Source organism: Pteronotus mesoamericanus, unplaced genomic scaffold, assembly GCF_021234165.1.
Source record: "Pteronotus mesoamericanus isolate MK-2021 breed Mesoamerican mustached bat unplaced genomic scaffold, CSHL_Meso_final contig_20, whole genome shotgun sequence".
NCBI lineage: Eukaryota > Metazoa > Chordata > Mammalia > Chiroptera > Mormoopidae > Pteronotus > Pteronotus mesoamericanus.
Window position 1 is genome coordinate 47,691,555 of NW_026555085.1, and position 19,978 is coordinate 47,711,532.

The window sequence follows — 19,978 nt, forward strand, 5'->3', positions numbered from 1 at the left end:
AGGAACATAACATCCGTGAGTGGGGGCAGGCAGTGCTGTGTAGTCCAGAAGGGGTAAACTAGGTGGGGGGACGGCCTGGAGCCCATGCCACGGTCCTGACCTGGCCGTGAAGCCCAGCAGAACAGGCACTGTGTCTCTAGCTTCCTGAGCGCTTGCACACTCCCCCGGGCAAATCCCAAAGCTCCTCTCCAGCTGCCTGCTTTTCTGGTTACTTTTCTAGGAGTTAAGCAGCAGCCTTGCAGGTCCTGCTCCCCTAATGTCAAAAGGCTCTGTTTATGAATTTTGTCTTCAAGATTGCTGTGTGCATCATTTGGACCTTGGCCGTCATGTGGATGTGGCATGTGGAAAGCAGAGGGTCTCTGTCTGCTAAGTAACAGACACAGTTGTATTGCCTGTTTGTTACGTGGAGATCTTTCCATAGTTCGTATTTGGTTGCTTTAAGTAAAATACAAGAATGGACGATTTGAAAAAGGATCCAGTGTCATCTCAGGTACCTCTGGCCCACACGTAGGAGGTGGCCTGTTTTGCCCTCTTTCACTTCACCAGCATAGCATTGTAGCCACAGCTCGGTCCGTGGTGGGTAGGAATGATGCGGTCCTCTCAAGAGGAATGTAACACGTGGATACGCACAGCGTTTTACCATGAAGGAAATGCCCTCCTAGGCACTCGGAGTTGATTGTCCCAGCCTCCGCATCATAGGGGCCAAACGCCATTTTACAGGTAAGGAATTCAAGGCTGAGGATTGTAAGAGCCTTGACCCGTGGCTTTCACCTACTAAGTGGCAAAGCCAGGACTTGGAACCAAGGTTCTATAAAAGATGTAACTTTTCTGCCCGTTTGGGTTCCAAATTAAGTGTTCTTACCACTGAAGCCGCTGCTGGGTCTGCTGATGAGGAAGCAGAGAATGGGAGCTTTGACCTTTCCGCTGTAAGTATCACCCCTCTGTAAGGCCTGCTCGGTGCAGGTCTGCAGAGCACCGCATCGCTAACGTGTCCTCCCTTCTCTTGCCTCTCTCCAAGGCAGGGAACACGGCCCTGCACCTGGCCTGCCAGAACAGCCACTCCCAGAGCGCGCGCATCCTCCTGCTGGGCGGCTCCCGCGCCGACCTCAAAAATAACGTGGGTGAACAAAACCGGCTTCTCTCGTGCTCTCTTGTCCTCTTGGGAGATAACCCTGCGAGCATACTTGAGTGTTAACATCTAGAACATTAAAATGTAAAGTGTCTGGGGACAATCCATAAAGTAATTTTTACTAATTTTCTAAGGGGTCATTTAGGAGTGTGAGAAGAGGAAAGAAAAGGCTTGGGAACCTGGCTTTCCTTCCATCCTTTTCCCCTCGCTCCTCAACCTCTGTTTTATCATTTCCTCTTGCCCGTGTTGGCAAATGGGTCTAGGAAACCTCTATATGTCATAAGAAGGTCCCTGACCACAAAGCATTGTAGCTTGCAGGGGGGGGTGCAGTGTCTACAAATCCGTTACTGAGGCATCCTTGGAATGCGCAGATGGGTCAATAGTTCTGAGGAGATGCTTGACCCGAGCGGTCATGTGGGTGTCCCTCCTCTCTCCACAAGAAGCTGCATTTCCTTCATAAGTCCCACGCCTCAGCCACTCCACTAGAGATTCTGACTGAGACATCTCTCTAACCAGTGGTCTTAGCCAGCTCACCCTGACTGGGGGCAGACTCATCTGTGATGATTCTCAGAATGCTCTCAACCTCAGCTTTGAGCTTGGCTCCTCCTTAATCTAGGGAGAAAGTTATGCTGAGTGGTTGCCATCTCTAGACAGAGCAGGGGCGAGGTGGGGGAGGAAGTGTTAAGAGAACATCACAGAATGTGTTTTGTTGTCGTCTCTCTGGGGCCGCTTTGGCCTGAGACCACAAGGAAGACCTGGATCCTGAGTTTTTCTGACCTCCCCTTCCGCCCCTTTTTATGCCCTGTGACTGCTGCTCCATCAGCTCCGCAGGCTACATTGCTCTCTATGGGATATTGGGGTCCAAGTAAAATGGGAGGCAACTTGAATTTCTTAGAACACGTGTGATGCTAAAATTCAGTAACTGACCGTGCTTCCCTGTCCGTAGATCCATAACAGATCTTTGAAGGGAAAAGCTCGTTTCCAAAACGGTGCTCTTGCTCTTCAATATACTTCAGAGTCTTTGGGTTGTAGGAGAGGATGGGGTCAGTGGATTCTTTTCAAGTGCTGGGAAAGCAGAACCTGCCTTGGCTGTTGAGAAGGTCTCATGGGGGGGCAGACATCCAGCGTGTAAAACCTGTAAGCAGAGAGTCTGCCTGGTGGGAAATCAGCGGGGCTGCAGACAGCAGCAAAGGGTGAGTCCGGGAGTGAGGCATCCGCGGTGAAAGAGATGCTTATTGTTCAGGCCAACACCCTCTAAAGAATATATGCTAGCCTGCCAGCTTTTAAGTGATATTTTCTTTTTACTTTCACTGTTTTGTTTTGTAACCGCTCAGACTGTGCTTAGAGTTTGATTTCTGTCCGCAGGCAGGCGACACCTGTTTGCACGTTGCCGCGCGCTATAATCACTTGTCCATCATTAAACTCCTCCTCAGTGCTTTCTGTTCTGTCCATGAAAAGAACCAGGTCAGTGCATGTGTCCTCCCCCTGGCTGCCGGGCCCCCTTCCCACAAGGCTGACTGCCAGGTGTGTGAGCACGAGCCGGAGCAGAGGCTGCCGGGAGCCTTCCTCCGCCGGGACTCCGCCAGGGCGAGAGCGGCCTTCGCCTGGGTGTTCCTCCTGGAGAGAGCCTGCCCTTCCCTTTCCAGTGCATATCACCACATTTGCACATTGAACATTTTCTGGAGATCCTGGGGGCGGGGCTTTGTTTTAAATGTGATTTTACAAGGAAACCCGCATGAATGTGGCGTAGTAAATAAGCAAGGGAATGAGGCGTCACATGACTCGAGTTCCTGTTCCTTGCACTGCCACTTTATTTGAGCTCACAGAGTCTCTGGTTGCTGTAAAATGGGGTTCATGATCTGTATCTGTCCCATATAATGGGCTTTTGAAATAAAACTATGATTACAGTGTTCTACGGAAATGTGCTAGACTTTCAGTAGTTAGATTTTTAAAAAATGTCTTGCTATTTATTGATACCTAAGTGTTGCATTGTTTGGCTTTCCTGAGTTTGGGTGCATGTTTCTGAAATTAAAAAAAAAAAAAGGTTATATACCCTATAATGATGATTTCTGACCCCAGCTACACATAGGAATCAACAGGAAATTCAAAATACCGTTCCTGATCCCCATCCCACTGCCCCCTATTTAAATGACCAGAATACCCACGGAACGGCCAGTGTGTACAGTTAGGAGCAAGAACCACTGACCGAGCTAAATAACAAAATTGCCATTCTGCCTGCAGCCCCCCAGTGGGTCTAGTTCCTTAGGTTACCCCTACACGGCCCCGGCTAACCAGTGTTTCTCAACCTAGGTGGCACATTTCAGTCACCCAGGAGCTTTGAAAAATCTCTGTGCCCAGTCCACACTAGACCAAATGAATCGGAACGTCTGGGGTGGGACCCCGGCCTCAGTAGTTTATAAAGCTTCCCACCTGGTTCCATTGTACAGGCCAGATGGGAAACCACTGTCGCATGGCGCCCCACACCCAGCGCACAGCCAAGGGGTTCCTCAATGAAGTAACATCCCCGTTGGTCCTCAGGGGGCCCCAGGGATGACTAAATTTTCATGCTGCCAGGAAAAAGTATCAGAGTGCTTTGCCCGATCCCCTGATGGTAGAGAATGAATTACTACACTTCGCCTGCAATTTGCCTGACTTTTTTATATCATTCTGTTTGGAGAGGAGGAAAAAAGGCCAGTATTTGCACTTGGAATTGTCCAAATCCTCCTTTCATAGCTAATTGTCTGAAAACATTTCTTGTATAAAGAAAACTTAAAGGCTGTTTGGTAAGAGGTTGAAAAGAGCTGGTGTTAAGACTGACTCTCAGTCACCCCACCCAACAAAGAACACCGTGAGCCTGCGGAATGGTCCCCAGTAGCCCCTTCACATCCCCGCAGGTGCTTGTAGAAGGGGCCGTCTTCGCAGCACCCACCCTTTCCAGCACTCCTGAGCCAGGGGCTCTCCGCCCTCTCCCCTGCCTGCGCTGCGGCACATGGTCCAGGGCTCCAGGATGGCCGGCCTACCGGCCCCGGGCTCCCTGCCACCATCCTGCCTCAGTGCACGGGTGCGGGTCCGACCCTTCTCAGCAGTCCCAGCCCAGCATTGTTTTGCACCCCCTCCATTTAATCCTATGGTTTCTGGTATCTTCGGTCGGAAAGGAATGTCGTATTTGTGCATAGCTCATTTAGTTCCACGATCTTGAAAAAGAACCATGTAACATTTGAGCAAAGGGCCCTCTCGGTCTTCAGCAAATCTTAGGTTCACTTTGAAAAGCCTCCACTAGGCCATGGGATGAAAATCTGGGGGGCTGTGGGCCATGGTCAGGTGGGGTTTATTTAGAAGGCTTTCTTCTGATTAATTTCAGGCTGGAGACACAGCACTTCATGTTGCTGCTTCCCTAAATCACAAGAAGGTGGTTAAAATCTTACTGGAAGCTGGAGCTGATGGGACCATTGTTAATAATGTAAGTTGAATTGCAGCAGTGGTTTCTAAAGCACTTTCCACCCTTTCTACCCTTTCCAGAAGGGGGCACGTTGTTCCTACCTCATGTTGTTCCTACCCCAAGAAGGGGGCATGTTGTCCCGGAGCCTGCAGACTCCGGGAGTACATACCGGGGGCCCTCAGGGGGGACTTGAGGGGACCCGGACTCTTAGCAGCCCCCTGAGGGAACAAGCCCAGAGGGTTCATCTTTGGATTCCTTGTGGAAGTGAGCACGCCCTGGTGTGAGAGGGACCAGGGCTGACCAAATAAACTAGCAAGTGGGTGTTCCTGTGTACAGATGTGGTCCTCAGAAAAATGGCCACCTAGTCATCGGACGAATCATCCTCAAAACTTTGAGCTTTCTCTCCAAAGCAGTCTCTCTCAGTCTACCTTCTCTCTCAATACCTCCTTTCCTCCTCCCCTCCTCCCCCTCCTTCCTCTTTCTTTCTTTCAGATCCTATAGCAGCCACCATCTCAGAACACCCATTTTTCAAGGCCGCTCTGGTCTCTGCCCTCCTGAAATATAGACTCTGTGGGGATGGAGTAGTTGTTGAATGTCTGGGGAGTCCAGGGTATTGAAGCTGACAAAGGCTCCCATGTCTAGTGTCCCCCTTTCTTCTCACAGTTCTAGTACCTGTATTGGGTGGTACCTTATGGCATCTCTCCCATGATGCCTTGAACACCTTTCCCATCCCTTGAATCCCGCTGTTAGCGACTCCTGGTGCTTGGCTTAATCTCCCTAGAGCCTCCGCTCTGGCCATAGCTTTCTAATTGGTTTTCACAGTCCAGCTTCTGAGACCGGCTGGGCCCTCATCTGCCCTTCCCAGCGGCTTCTCCCTTGTTCTCCAGGGGAAATTCATTGCTGGGTTGCATTTTATGATCCTTTGAGTGTCCTCAACTGAACTCTTCCACCTCCACACTGTGTGATTTTTACCTTCCCTCATCTCTTTCCCAGAAAGCGTTGCTTGGTGGGCAGTGCCCCGACCGTTGCCTCCTGGAGCACTTAGCGCCCACTCGGTCAGCACTCAGCCTCTCTTGCTGTGTCCTCGGGCGTAACTTGGCTCCTTTGTTAGGAGGAGGCCCAAGTGCAGGGCCACGTCGGTGCTGGCGGGACGGAGTGCAGGGCTGGTGGTCAGTGCTCACCCGTCCCCCCCTGTGCCTTTCCTCAGGCAGGCCAGACCCCGCTGGAGGCTGCCCGCTACCACAACAACCCAGAAGTTGCTCTTCTCCTCACGAAAGCTCCCCAGGTAGGATTTAGTGCATTTTCCATTGTAACGAGTATGTGGGGTTACCGAGTCATTGGAACCCTCTGGTTGCAATCTCCTGAAGCCAGTTCGAACCAACTTATTAAATAGGGAACTGACGGGCTTACTCAGCAGGCAGTGGGAAATGTAGGAATCCCTGTGGGCCGCCAGGATAGCCAGAACCAGGGGCTCCAGGCCCATTTTGTCACTACCAGCTTCCCGGAGTACAACTCCCCAAGTACTCGGCTAGGAGAAAGTTCCAGTTTAAAACATCGCAAGGGAGCTTGGGGCAAGTGTCCCGGAAAATTGCGACAGAGGCTTTAAGGTGGCTGCGTCCACTTGACCATGTGACCAGAGGCATTTTCTAGAGAAAGGTGGGAGGGAGGGGCCCATTCCGAGCAGACAAAGCTCTAAATGTCCACTTCGAGGCAGTTAAGTACAGTGTAGTTTTCTTTTTTATTAAATAATGCTATTTTGGTCATCAGTCCATTAAAAAAAAAGATAATTCATATCATTTGAGTTGAGTGATCATTTATAAGCTAGTCATAATCAGCACCCTGAAATAACTTTTGTTTCCTCACATTACCTTCCCCTGACACATAATTTTTATATAATTTTGCCTACAATGTGTACCCTCTCATAGTCTGCCCTTTATTCTAACTATAATACTCTTATTTGTCATAAGAGTATTTTTTTATTGCTGTCTATATTTTATTAAGAGTTTCCTTAATGTAGGACGTTTAGGTTATTTCCCAGTTGGGGCTCTCCTGTGTCACATCACAGGAGACCCTGATTTGCTTTCCACCTTATTCCGGTGGCTACTGTAAGAAGACAGAGTGTCGGGGAGCCCCGGGGAGACCTGGACACAGCCTGCTGCCTGACCGCGCGACCCCGGCAGCCCAGGCTTCTGCACGGCTTTGACTTCATGCAGGTTTTAAAAACATGCCTGACATAAGCAGTTGCTGGGAATGGTTAACATTTTTGACTTTCACAAAATCGACCACCCTCTTGCCCAAGGACTTGGTCCTTCTCAGTGGCCCCTGGAAGTCCACAGAGCCCCCGATAGGGGCCAGTCAGTGCTCCTCTTGGAAAAGGCTCCACCTCTCTCCAGTTATTTTCAAAGAAATCATCGGTGGAATCAATCCATGAACCCAGAGAGAAAGATGCCAGTCTCTCGTGGATCAGAAAACACAGGGTGCCCTGTAAGTGTCAGAATTCTCCGGTTGTCTGGCATTTCAGAGCTTGGCATTTTGATGGACAGTCCGTTGCATGCTCACCATATGAAGATCATCAGGTCTTGTGGGGAGGAGGACCCCAGGCACGCAGAGACGGATGGGCCTTTGACCTGCCTGTGTGTTTGTCTTCCAGAGCCCAAGGATCTTAATTCCCAGGGAAGCTTTATGTCAACAGTTTTCCTGTATGATTCCTTAGTGTTTCCATTAAAAAATGACCAGGCCAAGTTTTTCCATACCCATAGTGAATAACAAATAGGATAACGTTTTATGAAAGTTTGTTTTATATAATGTTCCATACTAAACCCTATTCTCAACACACAGAAGGAACTTTGGAATATGCATAAAATTGTATGCCTGCTGTTCTATTGTTTTATAGTTACAGAAATAGTCTTATTGTTTGTTTGCCAGAATTGAGAAATGCCTTTGCCTTGGTTCCTTAGTTGACCATGGGTTTCAGTGGTTCACAGCAGTATTAAGAATATTTCTTTCTGAAGCTTTAAGATCAATATTCCCTGATTTCTGTGAATTGGACAAGATTGATGATGTTTCATTTGGTAAATGTATGTTTTTTCACGGGCTAGTAATGTGGCCTATGGAGGGAATTTTTCTGGCGATTATTTTTGGTTTGGTTACCTCTGAGTGTCACTTCTCACTTTTGACTGGCATGGTTCAAAAGTGCTTCTGAGAGTGAATTTCAGGCCGATTCTGGTACTGCCTCCTGTTGTGAGAGTCCATAAAGGCGGTGAGCGATGGCACCAGTCACTTCCTTTCATCAGACTCGACTTTCTAGTGCATCTAAGTTTAGCTTTAGAAGTGGCTCAGGGCAGCGGTCCTGAGACTTTTGGTTTAAAGACCCGTTTACATTTTAAAATACTTTGGAGGCTCACAAGGAACTTTGTTGATGTGAATTTTATCTATCAATAGTTTACCATATTTAAAATTAAACTTAGAAATGTTAAAGATGTTTATTAATTTAAAAATTAGAAGTCTATTTTTTGTTACTAGAAATAGCATTGCTTGTGAAAAATATTTTTCAGAACAAAACTGAGAAGAGCAGCGTTGTTTTACAGTTTTGCAGATCTCCTTACCGTCCTACTTAGATGATAACAGGACTCACCGACTTCTGCATGCAATCTATTGCAGTATCATACGCCACTGTACATGCATGAGAGAATGAAAGTGGAAAAGGCCCCCATTATCTTAATATGAGAAAAACAATTTTAATCCCATGGGCCCAGGTGTCCCCACTTTCAGAACTGCTGACTTAAGAGGGGAGAATAGGGTTTAACAGTCAGGTTTATTCACAAGAGCTACTGTCAGGGATTTCCCCTCTACGTACTGCCTGTAGAGGTCCTTTTTGTTGTAATGGTGTCACTTGAATATAATGAACACAAGAAGAAAGTCTGAAACCAAGATGAAAAAGAATATGCTGAACCTCAGAGAGCCCTTATCTATTTATATAAGAGCACAATAGAATGCTTTATTGCAGAAAAATAGTGTGACCTTGGAAAGCCTCTTTGCCTTCAGGACCTCTCGGATGAAAGGGGTGAGTCCTGGCCGGGGGAGCAGGGGCTAGAGGCAGGGTGCGGAGCTGAGCCAGTGTAGGTTTCCAGCAGCTCTGGTTCAACAGCCTCTGCCACTCAAGCAGCTCTAGGTCACCGAGGTGGGCGGCGATGTGGCTGACAGTGACAGAGGGTCCAAGGTGCACCAACCACCCCCTTTGTGTGGGTTAACCCCAACAACTCTTCCTGTGTTTACATTTGAAAAGATGTGAGGTGACTTGCCCAAGGACCCTGCGAGCTGGCTGCTGGGTTCCACCCGGGGTGTGCTGGCCCCATGTGCACTTGCCTGTGCGCGTTTCGCCTCTCTGCGCTCTAACGGGGCAGGCCAAATGCTTCCTTACGGGAAAGAGATCCCTGCTCCTTAGTTGGTACCATGGATCCTAGGTGCACCTCAGTAATTTTCAACGAAATTGTACATGACTTGGATATGGCTTGACCAAGAGGACATCCGATGGGCTAGTTTGGGCCGAGTGTGCCAGTCAGTGAGCGAGGCTGTGCCTGGCATGGGACAGCTGCATTGCGCAGCCTCCCGGGAACGCCATTCACATCCTAGTCTCTAGTCTATGTGAAAGGTGCTCTCTGGGGTTAAGCAGTGCACAGCCTGCACAGACCTATGTGGTGCCTCAGGCCTGGCACATAAATGCCTGTTATTGTCATGGACTGTCAGCTCCTTGAGGCCAGGGACAATGTCTATCTCTGGGTCTCTACAGTGCCCAGCACAAGACCGGGGAGGCATTGCAGGTGGTCTAAGGCGCTTGATGTGAATGCGTGGTCTCTCCTGCTAGCCTGGAAGTTCCATTAGGTCAGAGCACCAGGTCCAAGGAATTCTCTCACGCCATTGCTGCGCCTGTTTGTAACGATGCCTCTTGCCTTCCTTCAGGTCTTGCGCTTCAGTCGTGGGCGAAGCCTGAGGAAAAAGAGAGAGAGGCTCAAGGAAGAGAGGAGAGCGCAGTCTGTGCCGAGAGAGGAGGTGGCACAAAGCAAGGTGGGGGGTAGCCTTCCCGCCCCTCCCCAGCTGCACCTGCTCTCAGAGGGCGAGAACTACCTCCCCCGCCTCCTCTGGGTTCCTCTGGCAGCTGCCACACCCTCTCTGTCTCTTCCTTTCACTGGGATGCTTCAAACTATTGCCAATCTGTTCCCTTTGGCTTCAGGTCCTCCTCCAGGGTTTCAGATGGTGTGCCTGTGTGTGTGTGTTGCCCATCCTTCCCAGCACCCTTGTGTGGTTATTGTTTTTAGCCCGTGTATCCATGGCTTTACCAATACCATCTGGGCAGCGCTGCTTCTCAGACATTGTGCCCATGATTGTGTAGAGCAGTGCATTTCTGAGTGTGGTGTGCAGTGTGTCACCTAGGACCTTGTGAGAAATGCACATTTGGGCGCCTCACCTCAGACGCCCTGGAACAGAATCTCTGAGGTGGGGCCCAGCAATCAGTATGTGATCAAGCCCTCCCGGAGATTCTGATGTGGACTACATTTTGAGAACCAGGAGCATTGGTTGCTCCCTCTCTTCCCACTTAGGGAATGGGCAGTTGCTCTGCACACTAGGAAAGGCGGTCCCTGGCAGACCACCCAGCACGGGGCACATGTAGTGACGAGAACCCGAGCTGAATTTTCAGCTCCCTGTGCCCCACCAACCCCCTGGCTGGGTGCCCGTGTGCAGTGAACCTGTACTCAGCCACCCTGGAATGAAACAAGCTTTCCCAGCTTTCCCAGGAGGCAGAGGACTAGGGTATAGAGAGAGCTTGGGGCTCTTAACGTTTTATACCGAGTACTTACTCTTCTGTCTGCTATTTCAAAATCCTCTCATTGATGTTCAGGGTTAAGGCATTGTAACTCTGAGTACATTCCTTTATGTGAATTGTGCATATTAATTTATAAAAGTTTTCACAAGGACCAGAAACATGTTTCTTTTCATTTCAGAGGGTTCTTTCTGCTATTAATTGTGAGGGTCCAAGTTTAAAGAACGAGTGGAATGGGTTTTTTGGTTGAACTACAGCAGACCAGAAATCTCTAATGCTGAGGTGTTTTGTGTGTGATAGGTTCCTGAAGTTCAGGTATGATTAGACTCAAGATTATATTTAGTTTGGCACCTAATTAATAAAGTAAAAGCCAAATATTCAACTGACTGGGAAAAACAAATATGTTCAGTTAAGACCATCAAGCAGTGCCCCCATGGCTGAAATTTTTCACTGGTAAAAGTTCTCATGGGTCCTGTGGTGGATGGATTCTTGCAAACAGAATTTTATGCCATGATTAAAAGAGGCCAAAGGGGCAAGTAGAACAGGCTTCTGGGCTTTTTTTTTCCTCTGTAGGGAAGTGTCTCGGCAGGAGACACCCCTAGTAGTGATCAGGCTGCACCCAGAAAAGAAGAGGCCAGAGAAGATTTCCTGTCGGCCTCCCCAGAGCCCCGAGCGAAGGACAACAGGCAGAGAAAGTCAAGGCCCAAGGTCAGGAGGCACGTGAAAGCAGCCGAGAGAGGGCTGGGAAGCTGGTTGGCGGAGGGCCCTGGGATAGCATCATGCCCAACGTCTAAAAGGCTCCTTCACTTGGCTGGCTGGTTTGGAGCCAGGGCACAGAATTAAATCTGCGCAACGTCAGACACAAGGTTGTGCTGATGGATTTCTTTGGACACGTGGTGCTTGGAGTAGAATGCATGAGACAAAGCACGGCAGGGTTCTCTGCCCAAAAGTAGGCGACATGGGAGCCACTGGCCGGGGGTCAGTCTCGCAATTGTCACAGCATTGAGGGGTGTTGTCTCTTCCTCTCCCACAGGTGTCAGCATTTTCTGACCCCACCCCACCTGCAGACCAACACCCTGGACACCAGAAGAACTTGCACACCCATAATCACCCTAAAAAGAGGCCCAGGCATCGCTGTTCACCCCCACCCCCTCCCCACGAGTTCAGAGCATACCAGCTCTACACGCTCTACCGGGGCAAGGACGGGAAAGTGATGCAGGTACCTGCCAAGCCCCTGTTGGGATGTGGGACCATAGGCCTGCGGCAGGGTTGTCTGTCGAACCCCATATCCAAGGGCTAATATTCGCTTTAGGCATTGGCTTAAGTAGGTATGAGCGTTGAGGAGGCAGAGGGCCCTCCCCACCTAAGCAGTGAGAGCCACTCCTGTTGCTTAGGCCTAGGCTACAGAGGGGTGGTTACAAACCTCCCTGCACCGTCCTTAGGTGACTAGACTATCCTGAGGGCCCAGAGTGGATAAAAGCAGCCTGAGGACTGGGACAGTCCTCTCTCTGAGCCTTCCCAGTGCCTGCTGGACCCAGCGCTTGGCCTGCAGGACATCCCACAGTTTCGACAGGGCTGAGTCTGTCTCCACCATCTGCACCGCCTGCCGTCCTGACTGCACATGATGAGTACTCAGAACTGATTTTTTGAAGGAACAAATGTGTTGGATTAATTCCTTTTTTATTTCTGTCTTAGGCACCAATAAATGGTTGTCGATGTGAACCCCTAATCAACAAGCTGGAGAATCAGTTGGAAGCAACTGTGGAGGAGATCAAAGCGGAGCTGGGGTCGGTTCAGGATAAAATGAATATAAAGCTGGGGCACATGGAGAGTAAGACCCAGCACCAAGTAAGCGTGTCACCCAGCCTCCTCTTCTCAAGGTGTTCTGGCGGGAAACGTGGTGGGGGAGACCCCTGAGCACACCCTTCCGTCCTACAAACTCTGCCCTACACATGTGGGTGGTCTGACAGGGAAGAGGCCTGCACGTGTGATTTTGCTAAAGCCTGTTTGTTTATACTTTTAAAGCACATGTTTCAGTAGCTTTTGTTTATAAAAGTAATATGTACCTACTACAGAGCATTTCTTAAAATATGAAAATTAGAAAGGAAAATAAATCACCTATAAGCCCACCATGATTAATCAACACTATTAATATTTGGGTTTATTTTCTTCCGGTCTTTTTATATGTCTAGGTACTCTATACCCCTTTCTTGTTATGCACAAAATTAGAATAATCATGTCTATAGTATATTCCTCTTCCTAACTTTTTATTTGGAAATTTTTCAAACACAGAGAAAAGGTGAAATAATAGTATAACAAATGCTTGTGTACCCTCCTCCTCGGCCCAGTTCAGTGTTGCCATATTTGCCTTGTGTGTCTCGTACACTTTTTTCCTCTTGCTGAACTTTCTGAGATTGAGTTACAGGCTGTCCTGACACCCCACCTCTAAATATTTCCAAGTGCATTGACTAAGAGTAAGGATTTTCACCTTCATAACAAAATACCATCATCACATCTGAGAAAATTAATAATGACTGTACAATCTCTGGTTCAGGTTTTCTTAATTCTCCCAAAATGTTTTTAATGGCTGGGTTTTTTTTTTTTACAAATTATAAGAAAAAGATTGTTTAGGAAGTTACCGAGATGGTAGAAGTGAGCCAGCTGGGCTGAGGAGGCTCAGGGGACTTGTTACAGAAGCAGAAGAAGAGCCCATGGAGCTTAGGAGAGAGAAAGGCAAAGGGGTAGTGCCGCGCCGGGGAAAGGGTGGGGGAGGGAAGGGCGTGGGTATGCTCCCGAGAGGGGGAGTGCCTGTTTGTCTGTTTCTTAAATTTTATTTTTCTATTACAGTTTACATTCAATATTATTTGGTATTGGTTTCAGGTGTACAGCATAGTATGTTTTAATCTGGTTTTTATTTTTAATCCTAGCCCAGGATTCAGTGAATTTTTTGTGTACTTTTGTTCTCTTGGGGTCTCTTTTAATCTAGAACAATCTCTGATTCCTTCTTCAGCTTTTTGTTCCCACCTGTAATATTGACTTTCTTAGTCCAAACCAATTGTTTTATAGGATGTTCTGTATTCTGGATTTTTCTTTCCTTTTCTTTCTTTTTTTAAAAAATATGAATGTATTTTCCTCAACATTTAATTATGGATTTTTTCCAAAAATAAAACAAAGTGAAGAAAATTTTAGTCAACACTTATATGTCCAGCATCTAGATTTACACAGTAATATTTTTGCTTTATTGGCTTTGTCACACAGTTACCCATCTATCCACTCCTCTATTTATCTATTTTGCTTTTTATATGTAAATAAACTATTTTAAAATAGTGTTAGATTTACAGAAAAGGTACAAAGACAGAACAGAGTATTCCCACATAATGTGCACCTAGTTTCCCATTATTAACATCTTATTTTGGTACGGTACCTTTGTCACAACTAATGAAACAATACTGATACTTTTTTTTAATTAATTAGGCTTCAAATTTTATTCAGATTTCCTTAACTTTTCCATAATATCCTTTTTCTGTTCCAGAATCTATTACATTTTTTAGTTGTCTTCTCTGCTTAAGCTCCTCCGAGCTCTAACAGTTTCTCAGACATTCCTTGTTTCTGACAACCTTGACAGTTTTGAGGAGCACTGGTTAGATATTTTGTAGAATGTCTCTCAATTTGCATTTATCTGACATTTTCCTCATAATTCTTCTGGTATTATGGATTTTTGCAAAAAAGACCACAGAAATCAAGTACCATTCTCCGCTAGTTCTATTTTGGTAATGAGTAATAACATTTCTTATGAGTAATAACACTAACTTCTGCAAATTGGCTAATGACTTCATGAAAATTATCTTTCCTTCTTCATAGTCAAAGGACATTTGACTCATACTTGATTAAAGAACACTTTTTATTTTAATTTTGAAAATCTTTTATGTAAAGTAACAGATGTGAAATTTTTTAGAGAAGGTATATTTTACAGCTGTTATAGCTACAGGAAAAGATGTTCAATCTTGCTCTAAGAAAAATGCAAATTAGAGTTATACAGGAGTATTTTTACTTACCAGGTTGTCAAAGACCAAAGAGTTTGATGACATAATTTGTGGATGAGGATGTAGGAGAACAGGAATTCCAATATATTTCAGCTAGAAGTGTAAATTGGAGTATCCCTTAAAATTATAGCAGTAACCATCAAAATTACAAATGCACATGTTCTTTGGTTCACATTCTTTTTTAATCACTTTTTATTTTTCAGTTACAGTTCACATACAATATTATGTTAGTTTCAGGTGTACACCCCAGTGATTAGACATTATATAACTTCCTCAGTGATCATTGCAATATATATGTCATACCCATCTGACACCATAGTTATTAGAATACTATTGACTATATTTCCTATGTTGTACTTTATTTATATCCCTATTATCCCTGTGACTATTCTATAACTATCAGTTTGTATTTTTTAAACTCTTCACCTTTTTCACCCATTCTCCCAACCTCCTTCCCATTTGACAGCTGTCAAAATGTTCTCTATATCTGTCTGTTTTTGTTCTGCTTGTTTATTTATTTGATTTTTAGGTTCAATTGTTGATAGATATTTGCTGAAATTTTATTTTTTAAAAAGATTTTATTTTTAGAGAGAGGGGAAGGGAGGGAGAAAGAGAAGGAGAGAAACATCAATGTGTGGTTGCCTCTCACGCACCCCCCACCAGGGACGTGGCCCACAACCCAGGAATATGCCCTGACTGGGAATCAAACCAGCGACCCTTTGCTTCACAGTCTGGCACTCAATCCACTGAGCCACGCCAGCCAGGGCTATTTATTGCCATTTTATTGTTCATATTTTTTATCTTTCTTTCTTTTCAAAGAAGGCACTTTTAAGATTTCATGTAAATACTGGTTGATGGTGATGAACATTTTTAGCTTTTTCTTTCTTTTTTTGGAAGGGTGGTCTGGAAGTTCTTCATATGTCCTTTGATCCTAAATGACAGCTTTGCTGGGTAAAGTAATCTTGGTTGTAGATCCTTGCTTTTCACCACTTTGAATATTTCTTGCCAGTTCCTTCTGGCCTGCTAAGTTTCCATTGAGAAATCAGCTAATTAGCTTATGGGATCTTTCTGGTAGGTAACTAACTGCTTTCCTCTTGCTGTTTTTAAGATTCTCTCTTTGTATTTAACCTTTGGCATTTTATTTATGATGTGTCTTGGTATGGGGCTCTTTGCGTCCATCTTGTTTGGGACTCTCTGTGCTTCTTGTATGTCTATTACCTTCACCAAATTAGGGAAGTCACAATCCTGCTAGTTTTTACAGTCAGAAGTTATGGAGACTTCTCTTTTTGGCACTGGAACCCTAAGCTGGAGGGCCTGATACGGGGCTAGATCCCCTTGCTCCTCAGAGAGAACCTCTGCAGCAGAGATGTCCCTCTGGATTTTTATTCGGCACACGTGGGTGTGGGACTACCTTGTTCTACGTCTCTCCACTCCTACCAGTCTCCATGTGGTGTCTTTAAATCCCTAGTTGTAGGACTTCCATTCAGCCAGATTTCAGGTAGTTCTGAATGATTCTTGTTCTGTTGTATAGTGGTAATTTTGAGGTGGTTGTGGGAAGAGATGAGTACTCCATTTACTTATACCACCATCTTGACCAGAAGCTCTCTGGATTTTTTTGATAGTTTCTTTGTGGTGTTATTTAACTTGTTCCTTTATCCCTGTATTTCTGTAAACTTAAAGTTAGGTCTAGAGCAGTGGTTCTCAAAGTGTCATCTCCAGACCAATGGCATCAGCATCATCTAGGGACTTGTAGAGGGAAAATGCAAAATTTTAGGCCGCAATGCAGGTATACTGAATTTAATTGCATTGCAAATAAAATTTGGGGTTAGGGTCCAGCAACCTATGTTTTAACAAGACCTTCAGGTAATGCTGGTATACCTAAAGTTTGAGGACCATTGGTCTAGATGTTTATTTAGGTTCAGATTAAATATTTTTTGGCAAGAGTACTTCACAATTAATGATGTAAACTTCAAATTACCTCACATCAGGAGACACATGTCAGGAAGTCCCTTTATTAATGTGCTTCGTTTAATAACTTGGCTAAGCTGGTAACCACTATCTTGCCATTGTAAAGGTACATTTTCCCTTTGTAAATTAATAAGGAAGTCATGATAGATGTAATCTTTAAATCCAGAAAAAAACCTGAAAAGAACTTACAAAATACATGTTTACTTGGAAAAAAATTTCATATTGCAGAACATGTATCATATTGACACTCTTCAGAGTTTTATTGTTGGATTGGTGTATTTTCCCATAGGCTTTTCTCTTTTATAGATAGTAATCTACAAGATTATCCCTTTTAAACAAAAATGGAACAATGCTGTGCTTTTTTTTGCAGCTTGTTTTTAAATTGAGAAAGCTGCCCTAGACATGTTAAGCTATGGGGCACTTTACAATGCTGGGACACTACTTCCTGTGTGTGGAGGATCCACAATTACAACTCCTGCTTTTATTCCCTTAATTTTATATTATGAGCATTTCCCCATGTCCTTGGCTTCATATTCTAACATATTAACTCAACACAGTTTATTTGACCATTCCTTTCTGATAAACTTTAAAGTGGCTTATAATCTTTCATTCACATAATGCAATGGTGAACATTTATGGGCACAAACTTTTGACTGCCTTTTAGGTTATTTGCTCAGAGTTAGGATAAATGAGCACAAAGTTAAGAATATGTTTACAGCTGTTGATAATTATTAGCAAACTATTTGAGAAAGTTTGTACCAACTTATATCCTACCAACAGTGTCTGAGTTTCTGTCTCTACCCTTTGCCATTGTTTAATGTTATTTCTTGAAAGTTTTCGTCAAATTGATTATGGACGTTTAATTGTTTAATTTTTATTTCCTTGTTTGTCGGTGAGGTTTGAACATTTTTTAATTTAAAAAAATTTATTTTTCAGTTACAGTTTACATTTAATATTTTTTGCATTAGTTTCAGGTGTACAGCGTAGTGGTTAGACAATCATATACTTTACAAAGTGTCCCCTGATGTTTCCAGTACTCACCTGGCGCCGCACATAGATATTACAATATTATTGACCATTTTTCCTATGCTGTACTTTCCATCTCCATGACTGTCCTGTAACTACAAATGTGTACTTCTTACTCCCATCACCTTTTTCTCCCAGTCCTCCAAGCCCTCTCCCCTCTGGCAACCTTCAGTCTGTTTCTATGTATTTGAGTCGGTTTCAGTTTCATTTGTTCATTAATTTTGTTCTGTAGATTTCACATACAAGTGAAGAGGTTGAACAGTTTTAAGGTTTATTTGCTGTTTGCATTTAGTGGAAAGTCTATTTAAGAAATCTTTTCTTGGAGCCCTAATGCATTGGTTAAGACTGTGAGTGAAAACCCACTTCAGCTAGTCAAGCCCAAAGAGGAGTGGAGGGCATCCGGTGAGTGCTGAGGTGTGTTGACGGACCTCTCTTTGGTTCAAGGAAGGTGATAGATAGGGGCGTAGCCTCTTGGTCTCAATTCCAAATTGCAAGGAAAGGACTGTGGCCCCGCGTGAGTCTGGTGCTCTGGCCAGAACCAGTGCAGTGTGCCCAGGAACAAAGCTGCGTATCAGTGTGGTGGTTCCAGGCGGGGCCCTCTCTACAGCGGGTAATGAGGTGGGAGAGCAGGCCAGTCATAGAAAACAGGAGAGTAATTCACAGAAAATCGTGAGGGCTGAAGAGACAAAACAGAACTCCGGAACGCATCTACCGAACGGATGCTACTTTTTTTATTTTTTCAAAATCTGTGTGTGGAACATTTTGTATGTCCCTGACAGGAGCGAAGCTGCCGGGGGAGCCCTTGTGGGCTGGCTCCCCCTCACAGTAGCTTCTCTCCCTCCTTCGGACCTGTCAGAGCAATGGAAGCTCACCTCTTCTGGGTGCTAGGGCCCTGCGGTAAATGCCAAGATGAAGAGGGGACCTAGAAGGGCATGTGGTTGAAAGGCAGTGACAATTATTTCTTCTCTGAAGCAATCCCTTTGAACTCCTTCCACAGCCTTCCTCACACTTGCTTTGTCTACTTTTAATGGCTCACCAAGAGGATTTGTTTACTGGGAAAGCTGGATAAAAGCCCTGAGTACTGAGCTTCTTTCACTGCCTCTTGGGCAGCCACTAACATTTAAAAGGGGGAGAATAGCTCCATACTTGAAGAAATAGTTTTTCCTTTTGATCATAGTCATGGAAATACTGTTCTGAGACCTATAAAAATTCTCCTTTACCTACAAGGTCTATTTTAGCTCAAGTTTTATATATACTGTATATTCCTAGTCTCTTAAACCCCTTAAGGACTTTAACAAGGGGGAAAAAGAAGCATTGGCCTAAATGGGATCCTGCTTAGGGTTCTAAAAAAATGAGAGTTCTGTGACTGCTGTATGACAATAGAATGAAAGGTATTGGTTTGCTTACTTTCTCTCTGGTCCCTGTTTGGGACCGCAGATCCCCTCCTCAGGGGTCCATCCTTAGGTGATCTCAGTCATGCAGTGTTTGCCCCTTGAATCCTAGATGCGTGTTCTGGACAAGCTGATGGTTGAGCGACTCTCAGCAGAGAGAACGGAGTGCCTGAATCGCCTGCAGCAGCACTCAGACACAGAGAAGCACGAGGGAGAGAAACGACAGGTGAGAACCAGTATCTGTCTGTCTCTAACTGGTGATTTACCGCACTTCATAATAAAAGACCGAGACCTATCATCAAAAACTCAGAGGTCCCCTAGAAGTGTTTGCATTATATAACATGTTATTTGCATAAGAAGTTCAGTTCATGTTTGTTGTTGAATATGCTGGCAGTAGGTGGAGATCAAAAAGTTTATAAAACATTGGGGAAATGTGATGTCTGCCCTGAATCATTTCTGTGTATTGTGTATTTATTGGGCTCTTACTCCGTTGACAAGATTTAGTTCCTGCCCTGAGGGCATGTGGCCTAGTGAAGACAGCAGACCTAAAATAAGCATTCGTGAGTGTACGGAAGTTCCCACTCCTGAGTAGGCAGAAAGGCTTAGCTGGGAAGACTTGGGGAAACTTTGAGTGTTTGAGTTAAAGCGGCTCTAAGTGACTTGATGAAGATTGTGGGCAGTATCAGCCTGGGTGTCAGGGGAATCCAGGTCTGTGGAGGGCAAGACGAGTGTGTGGCCTGTGGGCGGGCGGGGGGGTGTTATCCACAACTTTGGGGCTTGTCAAGATGGTATCCTCAACGATCATAATTAAAAAATCCATTCTTAATGCATTAATTCATACACCATGTATTAAATTCAACCGGTTATTTTGTGTGTTTTTTTAGCTGTCCTTGGTGGATGAATTAAAAACCTGGTGCATGTTAAAGATTCAGAATCTGGAACTGAAGCTTTCTGGAGATTCTAGGGCCTCTAGGGCTAAATCCACACCATCTACTTGCGAGTCCTCTACAGGTAACCCACATGCAGAGAGAGAGAGAGAGAGAAAGAGAGAGAGAGAGAGAGAGGGAGAGCACGCGCCATTCCACCCAAAGGCGACGAAACCCCCAAATCTTGTTCTCCCCTGCCTCTGAAGGTGGCCCATATGACAGGGCTGTGGGAAAACTG

At 45.4% G+C, this 19,978-nt stretch overlaps 1 protein-coding gene across 1 annotated transcript in view; it reads left to right on the forward strand.

Moving 5' to 3' along the window:
- The window catches only part of ANKRD6 (ankyrin repeat domain 6), a 183,522-nt gene that overhangs the window by 161,218 nt on the left and 2,326 nt on the right, over positions 1-19,978 (forward strand). Inside the window, exons 6-15 of the mRNA XM_054569711.1 lie at positions 1,019-1,117; positions 2,495-2,593; positions 4,491-4,589; positions 5,776-5,853; positions 9,528-9,632; positions 10,960-11,094; positions 11,420-11,605; positions 12,082-12,234; positions 18,927-19,040; positions 19,699-19,825. Coding sequence (XP_054425686.1) covers positions 1,019-1,117; positions 2,495-2,593; positions 4,491-4,589; positions 5,776-5,853; positions 9,528-9,632; positions 10,960-11,094; positions 11,420-11,605; positions 12,082-12,234; positions 18,927-19,040; positions 19,699-19,825 — 1,195 coding nt within the window. The remainder of the gene's footprint in view (positions 1-1,018; positions 1,118-2,494; positions 2,594-4,490; positions 4,590-5,775; positions 5,854-9,527; positions 9,633-10,959; positions 11,095-11,419; positions 11,606-12,081; positions 12,235-18,926; positions 19,041-19,698; positions 19,826-19,978) is intronic.